The sequence below is a fragment of the Lithobates pipiens genome, unplaced genomic scaffold (genome assembly GCF_037356315.1).
Source record: "Lithobates pipiens isolate NorthernLeopardFrog02 unplaced genomic scaffold, aLitPip1_a1.2 Scaffold_60, whole genome shotgun sequence".
Taxonomy (NCBI): Eukaryota; Metazoa; Chordata; class Amphibia; order Anura; family Ranidae; genus Lithobates; species Lithobates pipiens.
In genome coordinates, this window is record NW_027507882.1 from 2,081,122 (window position 1) to 2,107,289 (window position 26,168).

At 47.5% G+C, this 26,168-nt stretch overlaps 1 protein-coding gene across 3 annotated transcripts in view; it reads right to left on the minus strand.

The window, feature by feature from the left end:
• Window positions 1–26,168, minus strand: part of LOC143958278 (uncharacterized) — a 195,578-nt gene that overhangs the window by 147,451 nt on the left and 21,959 nt on the right. For all 3 annotated transcript variants that reach the window (XM_077467795.1, XM_077467798.1, XM_077467796.1), the window contains exon 2: window positions 13,797–13,904. In XM_077467795.1, coding sequence (XP_077323921.1) covers window positions 13,797–13,904 — 108 coding nt within the window. The remainder of the gene's footprint in view (window positions 1–13,796; window positions 13,905–26,168) is intronic.

Here is a 26,168-nt window from a genome sequence, read left to right on the forward strand (position 1 = left end):
TTGGAAGTTACTCTGGTGGCTGCGTACCATGCCCATATAGCCTAGAGAATGTACATCTTTTTACATTGTAATACATCTGTTGTGGCCATATTTTGATCTCATACTGTCACTGTATAGGCTGTTTTCATAAAGATAAAAATATGGCAACAACAGATGTATTGCAATGTAAAAAGATGTACATTCTCTAGGCTATATGGGCATGGTACGCAGCCACCTGAGTAACCTTGCGGACGCCCATGCTTTCAAAAACCAGCCCTGGAAAAAATTTCATACCAGCCTCACAGCATTATTATACCAGCCCAACAGCATAACGTCATTATTTTCTTGTTCATGAAAGGGAAAACCAAACATTTTACCAGTTAATAGTGGTAAGTGATCAATCACCAAGGGGGACCCCAGGAACTCAGAACATGGGGGGGGGGACCACCTTCTGCAGAAAGAATACTCGAAGGTAAGGGGGGTGGGTTACTAATATAAGGAGGAAACCCCTTATATCAGTGCCCCTTACATTATCGTATTCACCCCCCCCCCTTACATCAGTGACCCCCCCCCCCCCCACCGACTGGCCTGGCGGTGCTTTCACTGACCTCCTCTCAGGTGCACTGTGCAGGGCTCAGTCAGTCGGCTCCAGCTTGGTGGCTTTGGTTTTATCCTATAGTCTCCTGTCCACAGTCCACACAAGTCTGACTTCTCCCATGACCCCCATCCTGGCGGTGCTCCCACTCTTGACTCCTCTCCAGACTCTCTACAGGAGATGGTCAGAGACTGCAAACTTGATGCAAGAGCTCAATGCAGCCTCACCAGTGCCCATCAAATGCAGCCTCACCAGTGCCCATCAAATGCAGCCTCACCAGTGCCCATCAAATGCAGCCTCACTGTGCCCATCAAATGCAGCCTCACTGTGCCCATCAAATGCAGCCTCACTGTGCCCATCAAATGCAGCCTCACTGTGCCCATCAAATGCAGCCTCACTGTGTCCATCAAATGCAGCCTTACTGTGTCCATCAAATGCAGCATTACTGTGTCCATCAAATGCAGCCTCACTGTGTCCATCAAATGCAGCTTTACTGTGCCGTGAATGCAGCCTCACTGTGTCCATCATTGCAGCCCCTCCTGTGCCCCATGTCCCAGTCTGCAGTCCCTGTCTGTGGGAAGGTGTGTTGTTGATGCTTGGTACGGTACCTTGCATGCCAGCAGGATATCCATGATGGCCAGCAGCAGGCAGGGTCTGTTCTTGTTTTGGATGGGGAGGGTGCTCCTTCCAGAGGATCTGTCTGCTGTGAGATGGCGTGGTCCCTGGCCACCTGGACCTTCAGCTGTCCTCATTTTCCAGCCCCAGTCAGCCTGTCCTCTGGTTTTGGGGAAGTGGAGAGTACTGGGTGGGAGTTGTAGAGAAGGGGGAGCAAAGAGTACTGGCGGGGTTGGACAACACATGGGTGGGGGCAAAGAGCGAGGGGGAGTGGAGATCACAGGGGTGGGGAGTGGAGAGCGCTGGGGGGGAACTTGAGAGCACTGGGGGGGCCAATAAGAACAGGGGTAGAGAGCACGGTAGGCTGAGAGCACTGGGGGGGCTAAGAGTGTAGGGTGGTGAAGAGCACTGGGGGGCAGAAAAACAGGGGTGGAGAGCACGGGGGCTGTAGAGGACTGGGGGGATACAAAGAGCAGGGGGGAGTGGACAGCAATGGGAGGGGAGCTTGAGAGCACCAGTGGGGGCCAGAAAGAACAGGGGTGGAAAGCACGGGGGACTGGAGAGCACTATGTGGGGTGGAGAGCACTGGTAGGGTTGGAGAGCACATGGGTGGGGGCAAAATGCAGGGGGAGTGGAGAGTACAGGGGTGGGGAGTGGAGAGTGCCGGGGGGAGCCAAAAAGAACAGGGGGGAGAGTACGAAGGGTAGAGAGCACTGGGGGGGCTGGAGAACACCAGGGGGGCAGAAAGAACAGGGGTGGGGAGAATGGGGGGCTGGAGAGTGATGGGGAGAGCTGAAGAACAGGGGGGAGAGCACTGGGGGGAGTGGAGAGCACTGGGTGGAGAGCACTGGGGGGGGGGAAGAACAGGGGGAGAGCACTGGAGGGTAGAGGAGAGCACTGGGGGGGGGGGGGCAGTGGGGGAAGTGGAGGGCACTGGGGGGGGGGGAGAGCACTGGAGGGAGTGGAGAGCAATGGGGGGGAAAGAACAAGGGGGAGAGCACTGCGGAGGAGAACAGGGGGAGAGCATGGAGGGGCGATGACTGGGGGGAGAGGAGAGCACTGTGGGAGGGGGGATGGGGGGAGCACTGGGCAGAGTGGAGAGCACTGGGGGGAACAGGGCGGGGGAGCACTGGGGGGGGGGACAGGAGGGGAAAGCACTGGGATGGTGGCTAGAGAAGGATGGGGAGAGCTGGAGAGCAGGGGGGCAGCAAGAACAGGGGAGGAGAAAAGTGTGGGGGGGGCAGGAGAGTGTGGTGGAGGAGAGCACTGGGGGGGGCAAGGGGGAGAGCACTGGGGGGAGTGGAGAGCACTGTGGGGGGGAGGAGTGTGTGGTGGTGGAGGAGAGCACTGGGGGGGAGGGAGGGCAGGCGAGTGTGGTGGTGGAGGAGAGCACTGGGGGGTGGCAGAAGAGTGTGGTGGTGGAGGAGAGCACTGAGGGGAGGGCAGGAGAGTGTGGTGGTGGAGGAGAGCACTGAGGGGAGGGCAGGAGAGTGTGGTGGTGGAGGAGAGCACTGAGGGGAGGGCAGGAGAGTGAGGTGGTGGAGGAGAGCACTGGGGGGGGCAGGAGAGTGTGGTGGTGGAGGAGAGCACAGGGGGGGGGGGCAGGAGGGTGCGGTGGTGGAGGGGAGCACTGGGGGGGGGCAGGAGAGTGTGGTGGTGGAGGAGAGCACGGGGGGGCAGGAGAGTGTGGTGGTGGAGATGAGCACTGGGGGGGGGGCAGGAGAGTGTGGTGGTGGAGGAGAGCACTGAGGGGAGGGCAGGAGATTGTGGTGGTGGAGGAGAGCACTGGGGGGGGGGCAGGAGAGTGTGGTGATGGAGGAGAGCACTGAGGGGAGGGCAGGAGAGTGTGGTGGTGGAGGAGAGCACTGGGGGTGGCAGAAGAGTGTGGTGGTGGAGGAGAGCATTGAGGGGAGGGCAGGAGAGTGTGGTGGTGGAGGAGAGCACTGAGGGGAGGGCAGGAGAGTGTGGTGGTGGAGGAGAGCACTGAGGGGAGGGCAGGAGAGTGAGGTAGTGGAGGAGAGCACTGGGGGGGCAGGAGAGTGTGGTGGTGGAGGAGAGCACGGGGGGGGGCAGGAGGGTGCGGTGGTGGAGGAGAGCATGGGGGGGGGCAGGAGAGTGTGGTGGTGGAGGAGAGCACTGGGGGGCAGGAGAGTGTGGTGGTGGAGATGAGCACTGGGGGGGGGGGCAGGAGAGTGTGGTGGTGGAGGAGAGCACTGAGGGGAGGGCAGGAGAGTGTGGTGGTGGAGGAGAGCACTGGGGGGGGCAGGAGAGTGTGGTGGTGGAGGAGAGCACTGAGGGGAGGGCAGGAGAGTGTGGTGGTGGAGGAGAGCACTGGGGGGGGGCAGGAGAGTGTGGTGGTGGAGGAGAGCACTGAGGGGAGGGCAGGAGAGTGTGGTGGTGGAGGAGAGCACTGGGGGGGCAGGAGAGTGTGGTGGTGGAGGAGAGCACAGGGGGGGGGGCAGGAGAGTGTGGTGGTGGAGGAGGGCACTGGGCGGGCAGGAGAGTGTGGTGGTGGAGGAGAGCACGGGGGGCAGGAGAGTGTGGTGGTGGAGGAGAGCACTGGGGGGGCAGGAGAGTGTGGTGGTGGAGGAGAGCACGGGGGGGGGCAGGAGAGTGTGGTGGTAGAGGAGAGCACTGAGGGGAGGGCAGGAGAGTGTGGTGGTGGAGGAGAGCACTGGGGGGGGCAGGAGAGTGTGGTGGTGGAGATGAGCACTGGGGGGGGCAGGAGAGTGTGGTGGTGGAGGAGAGCACTGGGGGGGGGGCAGGAGAGTGTGGTGGTGGAGATGAGCACTGGGGGGGGGGGGGCAGGAGAGTGTGGTGGTGGAGGAGAGCACGGGGGGGGCAGGAGAGTGTGGTGGTGGAGATGAGCACTGGGGGGGGGGTAGGAGAGTGTGGTGGTGGAGAAGAGCACGGGGGGAGCAGGAGGGTGCGGTGGTGGAGGAGGGCACTGGGCGGGCAGGAGAGTGTGGTGGTGGAGGAGAGCACGGGGGGGGCAGGAGAGTGTGGTGGTGGAGGAGAGCACTGGGGGGGTCAGGAGAGTGTGGTGGTGGAGGAGAGCACGGGGGGCAGGAGAGTGTGGTGGTAGAGGAGAGCACTGAGGGGAGGGCAGGAGAGTGTGGTGGTGGAGGAGAGCACTGAGGGGAGGGCAGGAGAGTGTGGTGGTGGAGGAGAGCACTGGGGGGGCAGGAGAGTGTGGTGGTGGAGGAGAGCACTGGGGGGGGGGGCAGGAGAGTGTGGTGGTGGAGGAGAGCACTGGAGGGGGGCAGGAGAGTGTGGTGGTGGAGGAGAGCACTGGGGGGCAGGAGAGTGTGGTGGTGGAGGAGGGCACTGGGGGGGGCAGGAGAGTGCGGTGGTGGAGGAGAGCACTGGGGGGGGCAAGAGAGTGTGATGGTGGAGGAGAGAGCACTGGGGGGGGCAGGAGAGTGTGGTGGTGGAGGAGAGCACTGGGGGGAGGCAGGAGAGTGTGGTGGAGGAGAGCACTGGGGGGGGGGGGGAGCAGGGAGCACAAGGTGAACTGGGGACAGTAAAATAAGTTGGATAGGAGAATTGGCAGGGGGCCCCCTGCAGCCCCCCCAATCCTCCTATCCAGGCACTGTGGCACACAGGACAGGCTTTACCTGCAGCATCTCCTCCTATGGATAAAAGCGCTGGCTGACTGTGTACGGCGGCCGTTCTGTAACATGGCCCCGCCCCCCCGACCGACTTGTGTGATAGGCGGAACGTTAATTCTCTCTACTATCACACAAGCAGGTCTGGGGGGGGGGGGCATGTTACAGAGCTGCCGCCGAACACAGAGGCAGCCCGCTCTGTGATCCAGAGGAGAGAGCGGAGGATGCAGCCGCCGGCGGACTCAGTAAAAAAAATGCAGCATGGCGGCGGCTGCAACACCTTGGGGATTCCAGGGGGGGCACTTGACCCCCCTTGCCCCCTGCTGCGGACGCCCATGGTTGCTGCCTCTCCTAAAAATAAAAACTCCCACCAGGAGTCTTTACAAGAAAAATTTTCATATACTAAAATGGGGTTGTTGGCGCTACCTGGTATATGGGCCTATATCTTATTACTATACCCTAAGTCTTTCCAATAGAAAGCAGTGGAGTTAGGAATTTTTTATATATATAGAGTGTGTTTGACTGACAGTATAAGGGTCCAGGATCTATTTTATAACGTATATGTACACCTCTAAAGGCCAACCTATATATTTCCAAAGATGTAACGAAAATATAATTCACAAGAGGTTACACTTGAACCTTCTGTGGGTACCAGATTGTCCACCCTAGCAGGGGACTGCAGATCCTATCCCATATACACCTAACTCTATCTATTCAATATTGTATGGTATTTTACCTTTATATGCACATACTGGGTCATACAACACCAGCTCTGTATCTCCAATAGTGTACGGTGTGATACCGTTTGTATGTATTTGTTCCAAAAGTGTGTAATACCCAGTTATATATAGTTATTACTCCACAATAAAGTGCAAAAAGTGCTTAACCACTTGCCCACTGGACACTTAAACCCCCCTCCTGCCTAGACCAATTTTCAGATTCATGTAACACTGTACCCAAATACATTTTTTGTCCTTTTTTTTATACAAATAGAGCTTTCATTTGGTATTTGATCACCTCTGGATTTTTTATTTTTTGCGCTATAAATGAAAAAAGACCGAAAATTTTGAAAAAAAAAGAAATTTTCTTTGTTTCTTTGATAAAATTTTTTGCAAATTATTAATTTTTCTTCATAAATTTTGGCCATAATTTATACTGCTACATATCTTTAGTATACATAACCCAAATTAGTGGATATTATTTGGTCTTTGTGAAAGTTAGAGAGTCTACAAGTTGTGGTGCAAATCATACAAAATTGATCACACATGTACTGGTGGCCTATCTCATTTCTTGCAACCCAAACAAGCCAGGAAATTACAAATCCCCCCAAATTACCACTTTTTGGAAAGTAGACATTCCAAGGTATTTAGTAAGAGACATGGTGAGGTTTTTGGTGTTGGTGTCATTTTTTCCCACAATTCTTTGCAAAATGAAGATTTTTTTATTTTTTATTTTTTTACCACAAAATTGTCATTGTAATAGGTTATTTCTCTCACATGTGTATATCACAAATAACGCCCCAAAATACATTCTTCTACTCCTCTTGAGTATTATGATACCACATGTGTGGGACTTTTTCACAGCCTGGCCACTTAGAGAGGCCCAACATGCAGGGAGCACCATCACATTTTTTTCTAGGAGCATAAATTACACATCTAACTTGTTGACTACCTATTACACTTTTGAAGGCCCTGGAGCACCAGGACAATGACACGTGGCACTGATGGCAGATGGCACTGATACGTGGCACTGATGAAACCTGACACTGATGACAGATGGCACTGATACGTGGCACTGATGACACCTGACACTGACAGGTGGCACTGATACGTGGCACTGATGACACGTGACACTGACAGGTGGCACTGGGGACACATGGCACTGGGGTCAGGTGGCACTGGAGACAGGTGGCACGTGGCACTGTTGACAGGTGGCACTGGGGACAGCTGGCACTGATAGGTGGCACTGGGGACAGGTGGTACTGGGGACAGGTGGCACTGATAGGTGGCACTGGGGACAGGTGGTACTGGGGACAGATGACACTGATAGGTGGCACTGGGAACATGTGGCACTGATAAGTGGCACTGGGGACACATGGCACTGACAGGTGGCACTGGGGACAGATGGCACTGATAAGTGGCACTGGGGACGGGTGGCACAGGGGACAGATCACACTGATAAGTGCACTGGGGAAAGGTGGCCTTGGGGACAGGTGGCACAGGGGACATATGGCACTGATAGGTGGCACTGGGGACAGGTGGGCATGTGTGTGTGTTTCACTGTGTGTGTTTTACTGTGTGTGCGTTGTTACTTTTCAGTGACGCTGCAGCCGTTCATCTGTCCCTCCTCACACCACGTTGTCTCTGTGTGAGGAGCGAGAGCCAGCAGTGAGAGATGACCTCCCATTGGACACGCCGATTGAGAGCTAAATGGCCGCTGTGATTGGCCATTTAGCACGATCTGTGATTGGCTGTGTCCAAGGGACACGGCCAACACAAAACTTCCCCGATACGCAACCGCGGCGGCATGCAGAGGGAAGTAAACAGGAGGATGTCCAGGGACGCCCTCCCGGCAGTTAGCGTCCGCGCTGTAGCCATCTTTTGGCTATAGCGCGGGCGCGAAGTGGTTAAAAAAAAATTATATACCATATACGTGCTAATATATAGTGCAGTAAACGGTAATTAGGTAAAAACCCAAAACCCAAGGGTTTTATATATATATATATATATACTGTATATACAACAATTTATGTGAAAAATCTAAATATAAAAATAAAATAGTAAAAATAGAATACAATTGAAAAATAAAAGCAGGAAAAACAGAAAAAAACAAATGAATGTCCACAAAACGTAGTTCTTTTGTTGTGAAAAATCCAGCAAAAATTTCATAAAGTGACTTTCGTGCTCATGTAATCTTCAAGTGACTCGAGTGCTCCCCCACAAGGGTCCCCACTCACCAGAGATTCCAAGAGTCAGATCCAGAAGAAGTATATTCCTTCTTGTTAGTATCAGACCCAATTATCTCCAATTTTTTCCTCATATAAAACAAAGAATGGCTTCCATAGTGTAGTATTTAAAAAAAAAATTCTCATTTTATTAAAAAAAAGTTGATTAACCGATTCGCGCCCGCCCTATAGCCAAAAGACGGCTACAGAGCGGACTTTGTCGGGACTATCTGCCGGGAGGCTGTCCCTGGACGTCCTCCTGTTTACTTCCCTAATGCGCGCCGACGCGGGCACACATCGGGGAAGTTCTGTGTTGGCCGTTTCCCTCGGACACAGCCAATCACAGATCGTGCTAAATGGCCAATCACAGTGGCCATTTAGCACTCGATCGGGCTATCCAATGAGCGGTGATCTCATATGTAAACATATGAGATCATCTCTCATCGCCGGCTCCCCTCCTCACACAGAGACAGCATGTGAGGAGGGAGACATTCCGTGCTGCAGCTGCAGCGACCGACAGTGGGTGTACACACACACAGTAAAACACACACACACACCTATCAGTGCCATCTGTCCCCTGTGCCACCTATCAGTGCCATCTGTCCCCAGTGCGACCTGTCCCCAATGCCACCTATCAGTGCCATCTGTCCCCAGTGCCACCTGTCAGTGCCATGTTTCCCCAGTGCCACCTATCAATTCCACCTGTCCCCAGTGCCACCTAACAGTTTCATCTGTTCCCAGTGCCACCTGTCCCCAGTGCCACCTATCCGTGCCACCTGTCCCCAGTGCCACATGCCACCTGTCCTCAGTGACACGTGTCCCCAGTGCCAACCGTCCCTAGTGCCATGTGTCCCCAGTGCCACCTGTCCCTAGTGCCATGTATCCCCAGTGCCACCTGTCAGTGTCAGGTGTCATCAGTGCCACCTGTCAGTGTGACGTGTCATCAGTGCCACATATTAGTGCCATCTGTCATCAGTGTCAGGTGTCATCAGTGCCACGTATTAGTGCCATCTGTCATGAGTGCCACATATTAGTGCCATCTGTCCCCAGTGCCACCTGTCAGTGCCATGTTTCCCCAGTGCCACCTATCAATTCCACCTGTCCCCAGTGCCACCTAACAGTTTCATCTGTTCCCAGTGCCACCTGTCCCCAGTGCCACCTATCCGTGCCACCTGTCCCCAGTGCCACATGCCACCTGTCCTCAGTGACACATGTCCCCAGTGCCAACCGTCCCTAGTGCCATGTGTCCCCAGTGCCACCTGTCCCTAGTGCCATGTATCCCCAGTGCCACCTGTCAGTGTCAGGTGTCATCAGTGCCACCTGTCAGTGTGACGTGTCATCAGTGCCACATATTAGTGCCATCTGTCATCAGTGTCAGGTGCCATCAGTGCCACGTATTAGTGCCATCTGTCATGAGTGCCACATATTAGTGCCATCTGTCATCAGTGCCACATCAGTGTCACGTGTCATCAGCGCCACAGATTAGTTACATCTGTCATCGGTGTCAAGTGTCATCAGTGCCACGTATTAGTGCCATCTGTCGTCAGTGTCACATCAGTGTCACGTGCCATCAGTGCCATGTATCACTGCCATCTGCCATCAGTGCCACGTCAGTGTCGCGTGTCATTGTCCTGGTGCTCCAGGGCCTTCAAAAGTGTAATAGGTAGTCATCAATTTAGATGTGTAATTTATGCTCCTAGAACACGTGACGGCGCTCCCTGCATGTTGGGCATCTCTAAGTGGCCAGGCTGTGAAAAAGTCCCACACATGTGGTATCGTAATACTCTGGAGGAGTAGCAGAATTTAATTTAAGGTGTCATTTGTGATATACACATGCCATGTGAGAGAAATAACCTATTACAATGACAATTTTGTGGGAAAAAAATAAAAAACAAAAAAATCTTCATTTTGCAAAGAATTGTGGGAAAAATGACAACACCAAAAACCTCACTATGCCTCTTACTAAATACCTTGGAATGTCTACTTTCCAAAAAGGGGTCATTTGGGGGGTATTTGTACTTTCCTGGCTTGTTCGGGTCGCAAGAAATGAGATAGGCCACCAGTACATCAGATGTGATCAATTTTGTATGATTCGCACCACAGTTTGTAGACTCTCTAACTTTCACCAAGACCAAATAATATCCACTCATTTGGGTTATTTTTACCAAAGATATGTAGCAGTATAAATTATGGCCAAAATTTATGAAGAAAAATTAATAATTTGCATAACTGTATCACAAAAACAAAGAAAAATTTGTTTTTTTTCCAAATTTTCGTTTTTTTTTATTTATAGCGCAAAAAATAAAAAACCCAGAGGTGATCAAATACCACCAAAAGAAAGCTCTATTTGTGGGGAAAAAAAGGACAAAAAATTAATTTGGGTACAGTGCTGCATGACTGAGTAATTGTCATTCAAAGTGTGAGAGCAACGAAAGCTGAAAATTGGTCTGGGCAGGAGGGGTGTTTAAGTGCCCAGTAGGCAAGTGGTTAAAACAAGTACAAAAAAAATCAGATTTATTGACACTGATTATTGGTGAAGAAAAAATTCTAAAAAGTAAAAAATAAAAAAATTAAAAAATTCTTATACGGAAACGTCCCTTCAGCTCGTATATCCGTCTTAATACAGGAGTGCAGTATTTTAGGGCTATTCCAATACATTAGTCCAAATAATTCATGTATCCCTTTTAAAAGGGGCCACGGGACCAAGGTTTTTCCATAAAGAAAGCCCTTTACAGCTTGAAATCACCTGTAGCTATATGTCGTGTGCTCCAACGGCGTTCCACATACTCGAGCTTCCCGAAAGCAACGTAGTGTGCGTGGCTCCGTCAGAGGAGTCCCATTTGTGTGGCTACGTTGGAGGAGTCCCATTTGTTTAGTAGTTTGTTATACAGTGCCTTGAAAAAGTATTCATACCCCTTGAAATTCTCCACATTTTGTCACAACCAAAAATGTAAATGCATTTCATTGGGATTTTATGTGATAGACCAACACAAAGTGTTGTGAAGTGGAAGGAAAATGATAAATGGATTTCAACATTTTTTACAAATAAATATGTGAAAAGTGTGGCGTGCATTTGTATAGTGGAACCAATTGCCTTCAGAAGTCACCTAATTAGTAAATAGAGTCTACCTGTGTATAATTTAATCTCAGCATAAATACAGCTGTTCTGTGATGCCCGCAGAGGTTTGTTAGAGAACATTGGTGAACAAACAGCGTCATGAAGGCTAAGGAACACACCAGACAGGTCAGGGATAAAGTTGTGGAGAAGTTTAAAGCAGGGTTCGGTTAATAAAAAAAAATATCCCAGGCTTTGAACATCTCACGGAGCTCTGTTGAATCCATCATCGTAAATGGAAAGACTATTTAACAACTGCAAACCTACCAAGACATGGCCGTCCACCTAAACTGACAGGCCAGGAAAGGAGAACATTCATTAGAGAAGCAGCCAAGAGGCTCATGGAAACTCTGGAGGAGCTGCAGAAATCCACAGCTCAGGTAGGAAAATCTGTTCACAGGACAATTATTAGTCGTGCTCTCCACAAATCTGGCCTTTATGGAAGAGTGGCAAGAAGAAAGACATTGTTGAAAGAAAGCCATAAGAAATCCTGTTTGCAGTTTCTGAGAAGCCATGTGGGGGACACAACAAACGCCGAAGAAGATGTTCTGGTCAGCTGTGACCAAAATTAAATTTTTTGGCCTAAAAGTATAATGCTATGTGTGGTGGAAAACTAACACTGCACATCACCCTGAACACACCATCCCCACAGTGAAACATGGTGGTGGCAGCATCATGTTGTGGGGGTGCTTTTCTTCAGCAGGGAAGCTGGTCAGAGTTGATGGGAAGATGGATGGAGCCAAAAACTGTTATGCCCTGAACACACGGTCAGACTTTCCGACGGAAAATGTGCGATCGGATTTTCCGACAACACAATCCGATCGCACATTTTCCGTCGGAAAGTCTGACCTGTGTGTGGGCTTCATCTGACTTTTTCTGTAGGAATTTCTGACACACAAAGTTTGAGAGCTGGACCTAAAATTTTCCGACAACAAAATCCGATCGCTTAAATTCCGATCGTGTGTAGACAATTCTGACGGACAAAGTGCCACGCATGCTCAGAATAAATTACGAGACGAAAGCTATTGGCTACTGCCTTCTTTATAGTCCTGTCGTACGTGTTCTACGTTACCTTGTCGGAATGTCCGACCGTATGTACGGCAAAAGACTTGAGACTGGGGCAGAGGTTCACCTTTCACTAGGGCAACGGCCCTAAACATACAGCCAGAGCTACAATGGAATGGTTTAGATCAGTGGTCATCAACCCTGTCCTCAGGGCCCACTAGGCCAGTTTTGCAAGATAACTGAAATACATCACAGGTGATATAATTTACTGCTCAGTGATTGCAGTATTCTAGTCTGCATCTCCCCAAGGTAATACATAAAACTTGGCCTGTTAGCGGGCCCTATGGACAGGGCTGATGACCACTGGTTTAGATCAAAGCATATTCATGTGTTAGAATGGTCCAGTCAAAGTCCAGACCTAAATCCAGTTGAGAATCTGTGGCAAGACTTGAAAATTGCTGTTCACAGACGCTCTCCATCCAATCTGACAGAGCTTGAGCTATTTTGCAAGAGGAATGGGCACAAATTTCACTCTCTAGATGTGCAAAGCTGGTAGAGACATCTCCAAAAAGACTTTCAGCTGTAATTGCAGCAAAAGGTGGTTCTACAAAGTATTGACTCAGTGGGACTGAATACAAATGTATGCCACAATTTTCACATATTTATCTCTGTAAAAAATGTTAAAAAACATTTATCCTTTTCCTTCTACTTCACAATTATGTGTCACTTTGTGTTGGTCTATCACATTAAATCCCAATAAAATATATTAATGTTTTTGGTTGTAACATGACAAAATGTAGAAATTTTCAAGAGGTATGAATACTTTTTCAAGGCACTGTATGTATTATACAAGGGATGGTACCCCTAAGGGCTAAGAAGGCATTAAATACCCGCCCCACACACACACACACACACACACACACACACACTCTATCTTTTTAGAACCCAGGTTGAGAGAATCTGGGCTGGACCAACACATGACTATCTGGGCTTCCTTGACTGTATTCTGCAACGCTATGGTTCTATGGATTACTACGGTTTCTCCAAAGGTTACTAGGGGTTCCTTGAGCAATGAGCAACTTCTGTCTCTCAGATGAGAACCTGTTATCAATAAGCTTTATAGCTATCTGTAAGGGTGGGAATCATCTTCTCACTGACCACAAATGTATGGAGCATTCTTCTAAATGACCATCACACTAATGTACTGTAAACTTTTGATATAGTAATCTTTAACAGGGGTTCCCTGAGCCTGGAAAATTATTTCAATGGTTCCTCCATGTTAATAAGGTTGAGAAAGACTGGTCTATTCTATCATAATCTACTGCTAAAAAATGCTCTAATGCCGTGTACAAACAATCGGAATTTTGGTAGGAAAAAGCTCTGATGGTTTTCCTGACGGAATTCCGACGGGATATCGCTCAAGCTGTCTTGCATACACACGGTCACACTAAATTCCAACCGTCAAGAACGCGGTGATGTACAACCAGTATGACGGGACTAGAAAAAGGAAGTTCACTACCCAGTAGCCAATAGCATCCATCTCGTAGTTGAATCTGAGCATGCGTGAGTTTTTGCGCGTCGGGATTGCATGCACACAATCGGAATTTCCAATAGAAAGTTTTTCCGTCTGAAAAATTGAGAACCTGTTCTCAAATTTTTGCTGGCGGGAATTCGGCCAGCTAAATTCCGTTGGAGCATACACACGGTCGCATTTTCAGATGAAAAGCTCTCATCGGTCATTTGCTGGCTGAAATTCCGACCGTGTGTACGCGGCATAAGTCTAAGAGAGAATCCATTTCTTTCCAACTTCCATTATAAGGTAGGGATCTGTTGAGATCGCCAGAAGCGAGAGGTTGTCCACCAATTTGGGCTATATAGTGTACATTATAGATAACTTAGAAAAAAATAAGAAATAAAAATATGAGTATGATTTACCTATATGTGCCAAAATCAGGGCTAATATAATAAGCATAATTCCCAGTGCTGATCTGGAGACAAGCGCTCTTGATAAGTTGTAGTTATAAGCAGACAGCAGCAAGGTGCCTAAAATAGGAGAGAAGAAGGAGAAACATTTCAATCAATTATTCAAAGAGCAAATAAAGTCATACATGGTTTTTTTTTTTATTTTGCTTGAAAACATTAATCAGAACCTTAAAAAATGGGCTTATAAAGCACAATGAGCTCAGTATAGTTACAGTATATATATATGCCTTTGATTTTGCCTTTGATTTTGCTTGAAAACATTAATCAGAACCTTAAAAAATGGGCTTATAAAGCACAATGAGCTCAGTATAGTTACAGTATATATATATGCCTTTGATTTTGCTTGAAAACATTAATCAGAACCTTAACCACTTTCAGACCGGACCATTTTGCTGGTAAATGACCAGAGGTCTTTTTACACTTTGGCACTGCGCTGCTTTAACTGGTAATTGCGCGGTCATGCAATGTTGTACCCAAACAAAATTTGCGTCCTTTTCTTCCCACAAATAGAGCTTTCTTTTGATGGTATTTGATTGCCTCTGCGATTTTTATTTTTTGCGATATAAACGTAAAAAGACCGCAAATTTTGAAAAAAAATGATATTTTCTACTTTTTGTTATTAGAAAAATCCAATAAACTCAATTTTAGTCATACATTTAGGCCAAAATGTATTCAGCCACATGTCTTTGGTAAAAAAAAAGTCAATAATTGTATATTTATTGGTTTGCGCAAAAGTTGTCACATCTACAAACTAAGGTACGTTTTCTGGAATTTACGCAGCTTTTAGTTTACGACTGCCTATCTCATTTCTTGAGGTGCTAAAATGGCAGGGCAGTACAAAACCCCCCCAAATGACCCCATTTTGCAAAGTAGACCCCCTAAGGAAATTGATAAGAGGCATGTTGAGCCCATTGAATATTTTATTTTTTTGCCTCAAGCGATTGAATAATGACAAAAAAATTACACAAAGTTGTCACTAAATGATATATTGCTCACACATGCTATGGGCGTATGTGAAATGACACCCCAAAATAAATTCTGCTGCTTCTCCTGAGTACGGGGATACCACATATGTGGGACTTTTTGGGAGCCTAGCCGCGTACGGGGCCCCGAAAACCAAGCACCGCCTTCAGGCTTTCTAAGGGCGTAAATTTTTGAGTTCACTTCTCACTACCTATTACAGTTTTGAAGGCCATAAAATGCCAAGATGGCACAAAACCCCCACAAATGACCCCATTTTAGAAAGTAGACACCCCAAGCTATTTGCTGAGAGGCATGTTGAGTCCATGGAATATTTTATATTTTGCCACAAGTTGCGGGAAAATTACAAACTTTTTTTTTTTTTTTCTCACAAAGTTGTCACTAAATGATATATTGCTCACGCATGCCATGGGCATATGTGAAATGACACCCCAAAATAAATTCTGCTGCTTCTCCTGAGTACGGGGATACCACATATGTGGGACTTTTTGGGAGCCTAGCCGCGTACGGGGCCCCGAAAACCAAGCACCGCCTTCAGGCTTTCTAAGGGCGTTACAGTTTTGAAGGCCATAAAATGCCAAGATGGCACAACCCCCCCCCCCAAATGACCCCATTTTGGAAAGTAGACACCCCTAAATTTAGGGGTACACTAGTGAGACTAGGTAATAAATGGCGGGTGCCCTGAAACTATAAAAAAAATAACTAACCAACCAGCGTCACCTGTAACAGTTATATGGTGATCACTGGTGAAAGGGTTAACTAGGGGCAATCAGGGGGCTTTATGCGGTAGTATATGGGGGTCCCTGGCGCTATAAAAAGCTGCAGCGAACCTAAATACCTACCTGCCTAACTAGCGTCACCTGTGACACTAATACAGCGATCATAAAAACGATCGCTTATTAGGCTGGGTTCACACTGGAGCGATGCGGGAACGCCACGAATGCGCGGCGGGTTCCCGCATCGCATGCCTCCCGGCGGCAGTTCACACTGCCCTATGCGAACTGCTGGGAGTGTCAGTGAAATGTTACTGACACCCCCAGATCAGTTCGCATATCGCAGTGCGATCTGCAAACTCGGATCGCATGGTGTGAACACCCATGCGATCCGATTCTGCTGCGGGCCAAAAAAAGGGTCCCGTGCGAATTTGCGGCGGGTGCGGCGAATGGCTGAACTCGAATCGCACAGAGATCGGATGTGATTTGCACTGCAGTGCGGTGCGAATCACATCCGTTCTCATAAATCGCTGCAATGTGAACCCAGCGTTAGTGACACTGGCGACGGGGGGTGATCACGGGGTTAAACCTTTATTGGGGGGGTTAGGGGGGTACCTTAGAACTAAAGGGAGCTAACCCTAACTGCCCTAACAGTTATTAGTCACAAATGACACCCGCCGGGTGATCAGGGGGTTAAACCTTTATTAGGTAATAAATGGCGGGTGCCCTGAAACTATAAAAAAATAACTAACCAACCAGCGTCACCTGTAACAGTTATATGGTGATCACTGGTGAAAGGGTTAACTAGGGGGCAATCAGGGGGCTTTATGCGGTAGTATATGGGGGTCCCTGGCGCTATAAAAAGCTGCGGTGAACCTAAATACCTACCTGCCTAACTAGCGTCACCTGTGACACTAATACGGCGATCAGAAAAATGATCGCTTATTAGGCTGGGTTCACACTGGAGCGATGCGGAAACGCCGCGAATCCGCGGCGGGTTCCCGCATCGCATGCCTCCCGGCGGCAGTTCACACTGCCCTATGCGAACTGCTGGGAGTGTCAGTGAAATGTTACTGACACCCCCAGATCAGTTCGCATATCGCAGTGCGATCTGCAAACTCGGATCGCATGGTGTGAACACCCATGCGATCCGATTCTGCTGCGGGCCAAAAAAAGGGTCCCGTGCGAATTTGCGGCGGGTGCGGCAGGGTGTGGCGGGTGCGGCGGGTGCGGCGAATGGCTGAACTCGAATCGCACAGAGATCGGATGTGATTTGCACTGCAGTGCGGTGCGAATCACATTCGTTCTCATAAACCGCTGCAATGTGAACCCAGCCTTAGTGACACTGGCGACGGGGGGTGATCATGGGGTTAAACCTTTATTGGGGGGGTTAGGGGGGTACATTAGAACTAAAGGGGGCTAACTCTAACTGCCCTAACAGTTATTACAGTCACAAATGACACCAATGCAAAAAAAATAAAAAATAAATGACATTGGTGTCACTGTGACTGGGGGGCAGGGGTAATTGGGGGGGTGATCGGGGGGTAAAGGGGGGGTGTGAGTGTGCCTGGCATGTTCTACTGTGTGTGTAGAGTGTTGGTGCAACTCACCGATCCGCTCTCCTCCGTGTCGGAACGAAAAATACCGACACGGAGGAGAGAATACATCACTTCCTCTCCTGTGTTTACATTACAGGAGAGGAAGTGATGTCACGGGGGATTTCTATTCGTCGGGAGCGATCGCGAGGGGGTGGCCATGAATGAATGGCCGCCCCCTCGTCCCGGATCGCTCCCGGATGAAAACCGACCGCCGCAGGCACCGGGCGGGGGCCCGATCGGGCCCCCGAACCGCGGGAGGCAAGGGACGTACATGTAAGCCCTTATGCCTGCCCGTGCCATTCTGCCGACGTACATCGGCGTGCGGCGGTCGGCAACTGGTTAAAAAATGGGCTTATAAAGCACAATGAGCTCAGTATAGTTACAGTATATATATACTGCAGCAGAGTTATTCCAAAGTGACTGACAGGGTATATTTTGATGTGTAGGGTAGTAGGGATAAATGAAATTAAGAGTTTTTTTTCCTCTGAAATTTCTGCAAAAATGTGCAAAAATTGGAAGATTTTGGTAAAGTTTTTGTGAAATGCTTTGGAGGCAAAAGGAAAGGCAAACTTAAGCCCCGTACACACGAGCGGACTTTTCAACATCCAAAGTCTGACGGAATGATTCCGGCAGACTATTCGATCGTGTGTGGGCTGCAACGGACTTTTGATTCGCAAAAGTCTGACAGACTTTAGAAAATGGAACATGCTTCAAATTTTTCCGACGGAACTCCGCCGGACCTAGTTCCTACCGAAAAATTTGCTCGTGTGTATGCTATTCCGACGGACTAAAACCGACGCTAGGGCAGCTATTGGCTACTGGCTATGAACTTCCTTATTCGAGTCCAGTCATACGTCATCACCTTCGAATCCGTCGGAGTTTGGTGTGATTGTGTGTGGCCAAGTCCGCTCATTCGGAAAGTCCGTCAGAACTCCGGCAGAACTCCGGCGGAACTCCTTCGGAAGTCTGTCGGACATAAGTCCGCTCGTGTGTACGCGGCATTAGGTGTTTTTGGTGGGTTTTTACAATGTATTACAAAGTTTGCGGCTAAATTGGGATAACATTGATAATATACTATATTTTGTTACAAGGTAATTATATATGATTATGTTATTTTATATTGTTACAGGTTTGTTATGTTATTTTATTATATTATATTGAATTATTAACTGCTGCAGGTTTATCATATAATACTGTATATTATTATATTATATAATATTTATTACATTATGTTAAACATTGTTACCAGTTTATTGTATTATTATTCTATTATTCTATTGTTATATTATTATATTGAATTATTAAATGTGTCATATATATTATATTATATTATATTATATTATTGTATGTATATATACAGTATTTACAGTGTCTTGAAAAAGTATTCATACCCCTTGACATTTTCCACATTTTGCCATATTACAACCAAAAACGTAAATGTATTTTATTGGGATTTTATGTGATAGACCAACACAAAGTGGCACATAATTGTGAAGTGGAAGGTAAATGATAAATGGTTTTCAAAATATTTTACAAATAAATATGTAAAAAGTGTGGCGTGCATTTGTATTCAGCCCCCTTTACTCTGATACTCCTAACTAAAATACAGTGGAACCAATTGCCTTCAGAAGTCACCTAATTAGTAAATAGAATCTACCTTGGTGCTTAGTGAACAAACAAACCTTAGTGAACAAACAGCTTTTCATGTGACAACACTGAAGAAATGACATTTCACTTTGCCACAATGTAAAGTAGTGAGTGTACAGCCATTAATGTTTAAACCGCTGGCAACAAAAGTGAGTACACCCCTAAGTGAAAATTTTCAAATAGGGCCCAATTAGCCAATTTTCCTTCCCAGTGTCATGCGACTCATTAGTGTTACAAGGTCTCAGGTGTGAATGAGCAGCAGGTGTCTTAAATTTGGTTTTATCATTTGCACTCTCTCATACTGGTTACTGGAAATTCAACATGGCACCTCATGGCAAAAAACTCTCTGAGGGTCTGAAAAAAAGAATTGTTGCTCTACATAAAGATGGCCTAGGCTATAAGAAGATTGCCAAGACCCTAAAACTGAGCTGATGGCCAAGACCATACAGTGGTGTAACAGGACAGGTTGCACTCAGAACAGGCCTCGCCATGGTCGACCAAAGAGGTTGAGTGCACGTGCTCAGCATCATATCCAGAGGTTGTCTTTGGGAAATTGACGTATGAGTGCTGCCAGCATTGCTGCAGAGGTTGAAGGGGTGGTGGGTCAGCCTGTCGTGCTCAGACCGCACACTGCATAAAATTGGTCTACATGGCTGTCATCCCAGAAGGAAGCCTCTTTTAAAGATAATGCACAAGAAAGCCTGCAAACACTTTGCTGAAGACAAGCAGATCAAGGACATGGATTACTGGAACCATGTCCTGTCAAGCATGTATGGTGGCAACCAGGTGAGGAGTACAAAGACAAGTGTGTCTTGCCTACAGTCAAGCTTGGTGGTGGGAGTGTCATAGTCTGGGGCTGCATGAGTGCTGCCGGCACTGGGGAGCTACATTTCATTGAGGGAACCATGAATGTCAACTTGTAATGTGACATACTGAAGCAGAGCATGATCCCCCTCCCTTCGCAGACCACAGGGCAGTATTCCAACATGATAACGACCCCAAACACACCTCCAAGATGACCACTGCCTCAATAAAGATGCTGAGGGTAAAGGTGATTGACTGGCCAAGCATATCTCCAGACCTAAAACTCTATTGAACATCTGTGGGGCAATCTCAAATGGAAGTTGGAGGAGCGCAAGGTCTCTACCATCCACCAGCTCCGTGATGTCGTCATGGAGGAGTGGAAGAGGACTCCAGTGGCAACCTATGAAGCTCTGGTGAGCTCCATGCCCAAGAGGGTTAAGGCAGTGCTGGAAAATAATAGTGGGCACACAAAATATTGACACTTTGGGCCTGATTTGGACATTTTCATTTAAGTACTCACTTTTGTTGCCAGTGGTTAATGGCTATGTGTTGAGTTATTTTGAGGGGACAGCAAATTTACAAACCCTCGTACATACATAAATAAAATTCCTGCCTACATTTTTAAGTGTTTTTCACTTACTTGAACTAGCTGCTTAGCTTCCCCTTATATAATGTTTATGACAAGGCTGTGGAACTTATGTTTACTATAATTAATCGTGTCTGTACTGTGCTATCAGATTCCATTGTCAGTTCTAAAAAAAGGGTTAAAGAAGTATTCCAGGTATGGATATTTTATACATAGTTACGTTGGTCCAGCTTGGACCATATAAACCATCCCTGGCCGATGAAAAAAGAAATAATGATTGTGCTCATTGTCAAGAAATAATAACTATCTACTATATAGGATCAATTGGCATCAGTTAAGATAGTGACAGCAGGACACACTGAACTACCACATATTCATTTTCTGAATGAATTCAGAGCGCACACTGAGTGGACAGGGTAGACAGCATGATATCACTTCCCCTTCTCTTCACCTTGTCCAATCACACAACACTTTCAATTCATTTAGGAAATGTAAAGTGTTCTTTGAATGGCACCCTTACCAAATGGTCAACCTACTATGTTCAGAATGCATCAGGGCAGTTACTCGGTACGGGATCTGAAAGCTAGTGGAGATCAATGGAATAGCAGCACCTACTACAGTGATTTCCAGCTTCTAGAGCAGTGGTCTCCAAACTGCGGGCCAGGGCCAGGATGCGGCCCCTTGCTTGCTTTTAGCCTGTCCTTGGGGCGCTTATCCTTTCATTGATACATGACACTATTCCTCCCACTGACTCCAACAATGGGGCATTATTCCTGCTACTGACATACACCATGGGGCACTATTTCTCCCATTGACACCAACGATGGGGCACTATTCCTCAAACTGACACCAAGGATGTGGCACTAGTAATCCCACTGACACCAACAATGGGGCACTATTCCTCCCACTGACACTATTGATGGGGCACTATTCCTCCCACTGACACCAGCAGGGGGGCACTATTTCTTCCCCTAATACCAAAGATGCATTGTTTAATCCCACTGATCCCAGGAAAATTTCGACGCCCAATGGCCATAGTTCGGCCCCCCTAAAGTCTGAAGGACAGTAAACTGTCTCTTTGTTTAGAAACTTTGGAGAGCCCTGATCCAGAGGAACTCCACAGGTGTGGTACTGTATATATAGATACCCATGTACCAAAACCTGTGCTGTAAAGCAACTCCCACCTTCGACCCAAGCTCTTGGTAAAATATTAATCCCCCTGGATAATAAAAGGAAATAAATAAATATACCAGCATTATACCCTTTAAAAAGGGATAAATAGACAAAATTTCAGTGAACATAAATATCTTCAATACAGTACAAATAATCTAAAATTGTTGTTATAACAAACTCAATGGCAACACAACCCACATCATAAACAATGATTAGTGTTCCTGAGACTCCATAGAACAAATAGTGATTCCATGAGGTCCAACATGCAGGGCAGGTAGCTGGCTTCTCCTCATGAGACTCACATGCAGCTGGACACTAGGGATGAGCTTCGAGTTCGAGTCGAACTCATGTTCGACTCGAACGTTGCCTGTTCGCCTGTTCAGCGAACAGTGAACAATTTGGGCTGTTCGCGGCAAATTCGAAAAGCCGGAACACCCTATACAAGTCTATGGGAGAAATATAAAGTGCTAATTTTAAAGGGTAATATGCAGGTTACTGTCCTAAAAAGTGTTTGGGGACCTGGGTCCTGCCCCAGGGGACATGGATCAATGCAAAAAAAAGTTTTAAAAACTGACTTTTTTCAGGAGCAGTGATTTTAATAATGATTAAAGGGAAACAATAAAAGTGTAATATTCCTTTAAATTTGGTACATGGGGGGTGTCTATAGTGTGCCTGTGAAGGGGTGCATGTTTCCCGTGCTTAGAACTGTCCCTGCACAAAGTGTCATTTGTGCAGGAAAAAAAGTCTTTTAAAATCACTTGCGGCCAAATTGTTGGCTCTCGTAATACAGAGAACACTCAATCCGTGTTCTCTGTATTAGCCGACAATTCATTCATTCATTGATAAAAAAAATTAAAAAAGCGTGGGGGTTCCCCTAAATTCAATTACCAGGCCCTTCAGGTCTGATATGGATATTAAGGGGAACCCCGCCTCAAATTGAAAAAAAAATTTGACGTGGGGGTCCCCCTAAAAATCCATACCAGACCCTTTATCCGAGCATGCAACCTGGCAGGCCGCAAAAAAAGAGGGGGGGACGAGAGAGTGGCCCCCCTCCCCCCTGAACCGTACCAGGCCACATGCCCTCAACATTGGGAGGATGCTTTGGGGGTCTGTGACCCCTCAAAACACCATGTCCCCATGTTGATGGGGACAAGGGCCTCATCCCCACAACCCTGAGCGGTGGTTGTGGGGGTCTGCGAGCGGGGGGCTTATCAGAATCTGGAAGTCCCCTTTAACAAGGGGACCCCCAGATCCCGGCCCCCCCCTGTTTGAAATGGTAAGGGGGTACAAAAGTACCCCTACCATTTCACAAAGAAAGTGTAAAAATGGTTAAATAAGACAAACACACTTTTGAAAAATTCCTTTATTAAAAATAAAAAAAATAAAAAAAAGATTCCAGCGGTGCTAATCCACTCTTACTATCCAGCGACAGATCTCCGGGGTCCAGCGATGGATGATCATATCCTGCGACGGGGGATCTCTCAGACCAGCGCTGTCCATACATCCGTCTTCTGTCTCCACTGCGGAGACACTGCGGGGATCCCAGCGCTGACGTTTCTTATATTAGGAAGGCGACCCATCACCTGACCCCTGACGCTGGTGAGGGAAGCCAGGGGTTCCCCAGCGACGTATGGGTGACCCCGCCCCCTCTGATGTAACGCAGGTTTCCGTTACATGAGAGGGTGCGGGGTCACCCATACGTTCCCCTGGGTTCCCTCACCAGCGTCAGAGGGGGCGTGGTCAGGTGACGGGTGGCCCCTCCCTCCTAATATAAGAAACGTCAGCGCTAGGATCCCCGAACTGTTTCCGCAGTGGAGACAGAAGACGGATGTATGGACGGCGCTGGACTGAGAGATCACCCGTCGCTGGATATGATCATCTATCGCTGGACCCCGGAGATCCGTCGCTGGATAGCAAGAGTGGATTAGCACCACTCAAATCTTTTTTTAATTTTTTTTATATTTAATAAAGGAATTTTTCAAAAGTACGTTTGTCTTATTTAACCATTTTTACACTTTCTTTGTGAAATGGTAGGGGTACTTTTGTACCCCCTTACCATTTCAAACAGGGGGGGCGGGATCTGGGGGGTCCCCTTGTTAAAGGGGGCTTCCAGATTCTGATAAGCCCCCCGCCCGCAGACCCCCACAACCACCGCTCAGGGTTGTGGGGATGAGGCCCTTGTCCCCATCAACATGGGGACATGGTGCTTTGAGGGGTCACAGACCCCCAAAGCATCCTCCCAATGTTGAGGGCATGTGGCCTGGTACGGTTCAGGAGGGAGGGGGGCCGCTCTCTCGTCCCCACCTCTTTTCCTGCGGCCTGCCAGGTTGCGTGCTCGGATAAAGGGTCTGGTATGGATTTTTAGGGGGACCCCCACGTCAATTTTTTTTTAAATTTGATGCGGGGTTCCCCTTAATATCCATACCAAATCTGAAGGGTCTGGTATGGATATTTTGGGGGACCCCCACGTCAATTATTTTTTTTTTATTTGACACGGGGTTCCCCTTAATATCCATAGCAGACATGAAGGGCCTGGTAATTTAATTTAACCACTTTCAGACCGGACCATTTTGCTGGTAAATGACCAGAGGTCTTTTTACACTTTGGCACTGCGCTGCTTTAACTGGTAATTGCGCGGTCATGCAATGTTGTACCCAAACAAAATTTGCGTCCTTTTCTTCCCACAAATAGAGCTTTCTTTTGATGGTATTTGATTGCCTCTGCGATTTTTATTTTTTGCGATATAAACGTAAAAAGACCGCAAATTTTGAAAAAAAATGATATTTTCTACTTTTTGTTATTAGAAAAATCCAATAAACTCAATTTTAGTCATACATTTAGGCCAAAATGTATTCAGCCACATGTCTTTGGTAAAAAAAAAGTCAATAATTGTATATTTATTGGTTTGCGCAAAAGTTGTCACATCTACAAACTAAGGTACGTTTTCTGGAATTTACGCAGCTTTTAGTTTACGACTGCCTATCTCATTTCTTGAGGTGCTAAAATGACAGGGCAGTACAAAACCCCCCCAAATGACCCCATTTTGGAAAGTAGACCCCCTAAGGAAATTGATAAGAGGCATGTTGAGCCCATTGAATATTTTATTTTCAAGCGATTGAATAATGACAAAAAAAAAATTTTTTTTTTTTTTTTACACAAAGTTGTCACTAAATGATATATTGCTCACACATGCTATGGGCGTATGTGAAATGACACCCCAAAATAAATTCTGCTGCTTCTCCTGAGTACGGGGATACCACATATGTGGGACTTTTTGGGAGCCTAGCCGCGTACAGGGCCCCGAAAACCAAGCACCGCCTTCAGGCTTTCTAAGGGCGTAAATTTTTGATTTCACGCCTCACTACCTATTACAGTTTTGAAGGCCATAAAATGCCAAGATGGCACAAAACCCCCACAAATGACCCCATTTTAGAAAGTAGACACCCCAAGCTATTTGCTGAGAGGCATGTTGAGTCCATGGAATATTTTATATTTTGCCACAAGTTGCGGGAAAATTACAAACTTTTTTTTTTTTTTTTTTTTTTTTCACAAAGTTGTCACTAAATGATATATTGCTCATGCATGCCATGGGCATATGTGAAATGACACCCCAAAATAAATTCTGCTGCTTCTCCTGAGTACGGGGATACCACATATGTGGGACTTTTTGGGAGCCTAGCCGCGTACGGGGCCCCGAAAACCAAGCACCGCCTTCAGGCTTTCTAAGGGCGTAATTTTTTGAGTTCACTTCTCACTACCTATTACAGTTTTGAAGGCCATAAAATGCCAAGATGGCACAAAACCCCCACAAATGACCCCATTTTAGAAAGTAGACACCCCAAGCTATTTGCTGAGAGGCATGTTGAGTCCATGGAATATTTTATATTTTGCCACAAGTTGCGGGAAAATTACAAACTTTTTTTTTTTTTCACAAAGTTGTCACTAAATGATATATTGCTCACGCATGCCATGGGCATATGTGAAATGACACCCCAAAATAAATTCTGCTGCTTCTCCTGAGTACGGGGATACCACATATGTGGGACTTTTTGGGAGCCTAGCCGCGTACGGGGCCCCAAAAACCAAGCACCGCCTTCAGGCTTTCTAAGGGCGTTACAGTTTTGAAGGCCATAAAATGCCAAGATGGCACAAACCCCCCCCCCCAAATGACCCCATTTTAGAAAGTAGACACCCCTAAATTTAGGGGTACACTAGTGAGACTAGGTAATAAATGGCGGGTGCCCTGAAACTATAAAAAAATAACTAACCAACCAGCGTCACCTGTAACAGTTATATGGTGATCACTGGTGAAAGGGTTAACTAGGGGGCAATCAGGGGGCTTTATGCGGTAGTATATGGGGGTCCCTGGCGCTATAAAAAGCTGCGGCGAACCTAAATACCTACCTGCCTAACTAGCGTCACCTGTGACACTAATACAGCGATCAGAAAAACGATCGCTTATTAGGCTGGGTTCACACTGGAGCGATGCGGGAACGCCACGAATGCGCGGCGGGTTCCCGCATCGCATGCCTCCCGGCGGCAGTTCACACTGCCCTATGCGAACTGCTGGGAGTGTCAGTGAAATGTTAATGACACCCCCAGATCAGTTCGCATATCGCAGTGCGATCTGCAAACTTGGATCGCATGGTGTGAACACCCATGCGATCCGATTCTGCTGCGGACCAAAAAAAGGGTCCCGTGCGAGTTTGCGGCGGGTGCGGCGGGTGCGACACGAATTCAGCCATACTATCTGTATAGCTGAACTCGAATCGCACAGAGATCGGATGTGATTTGCACTGCAGTGCGGTGCGAATCACATCCG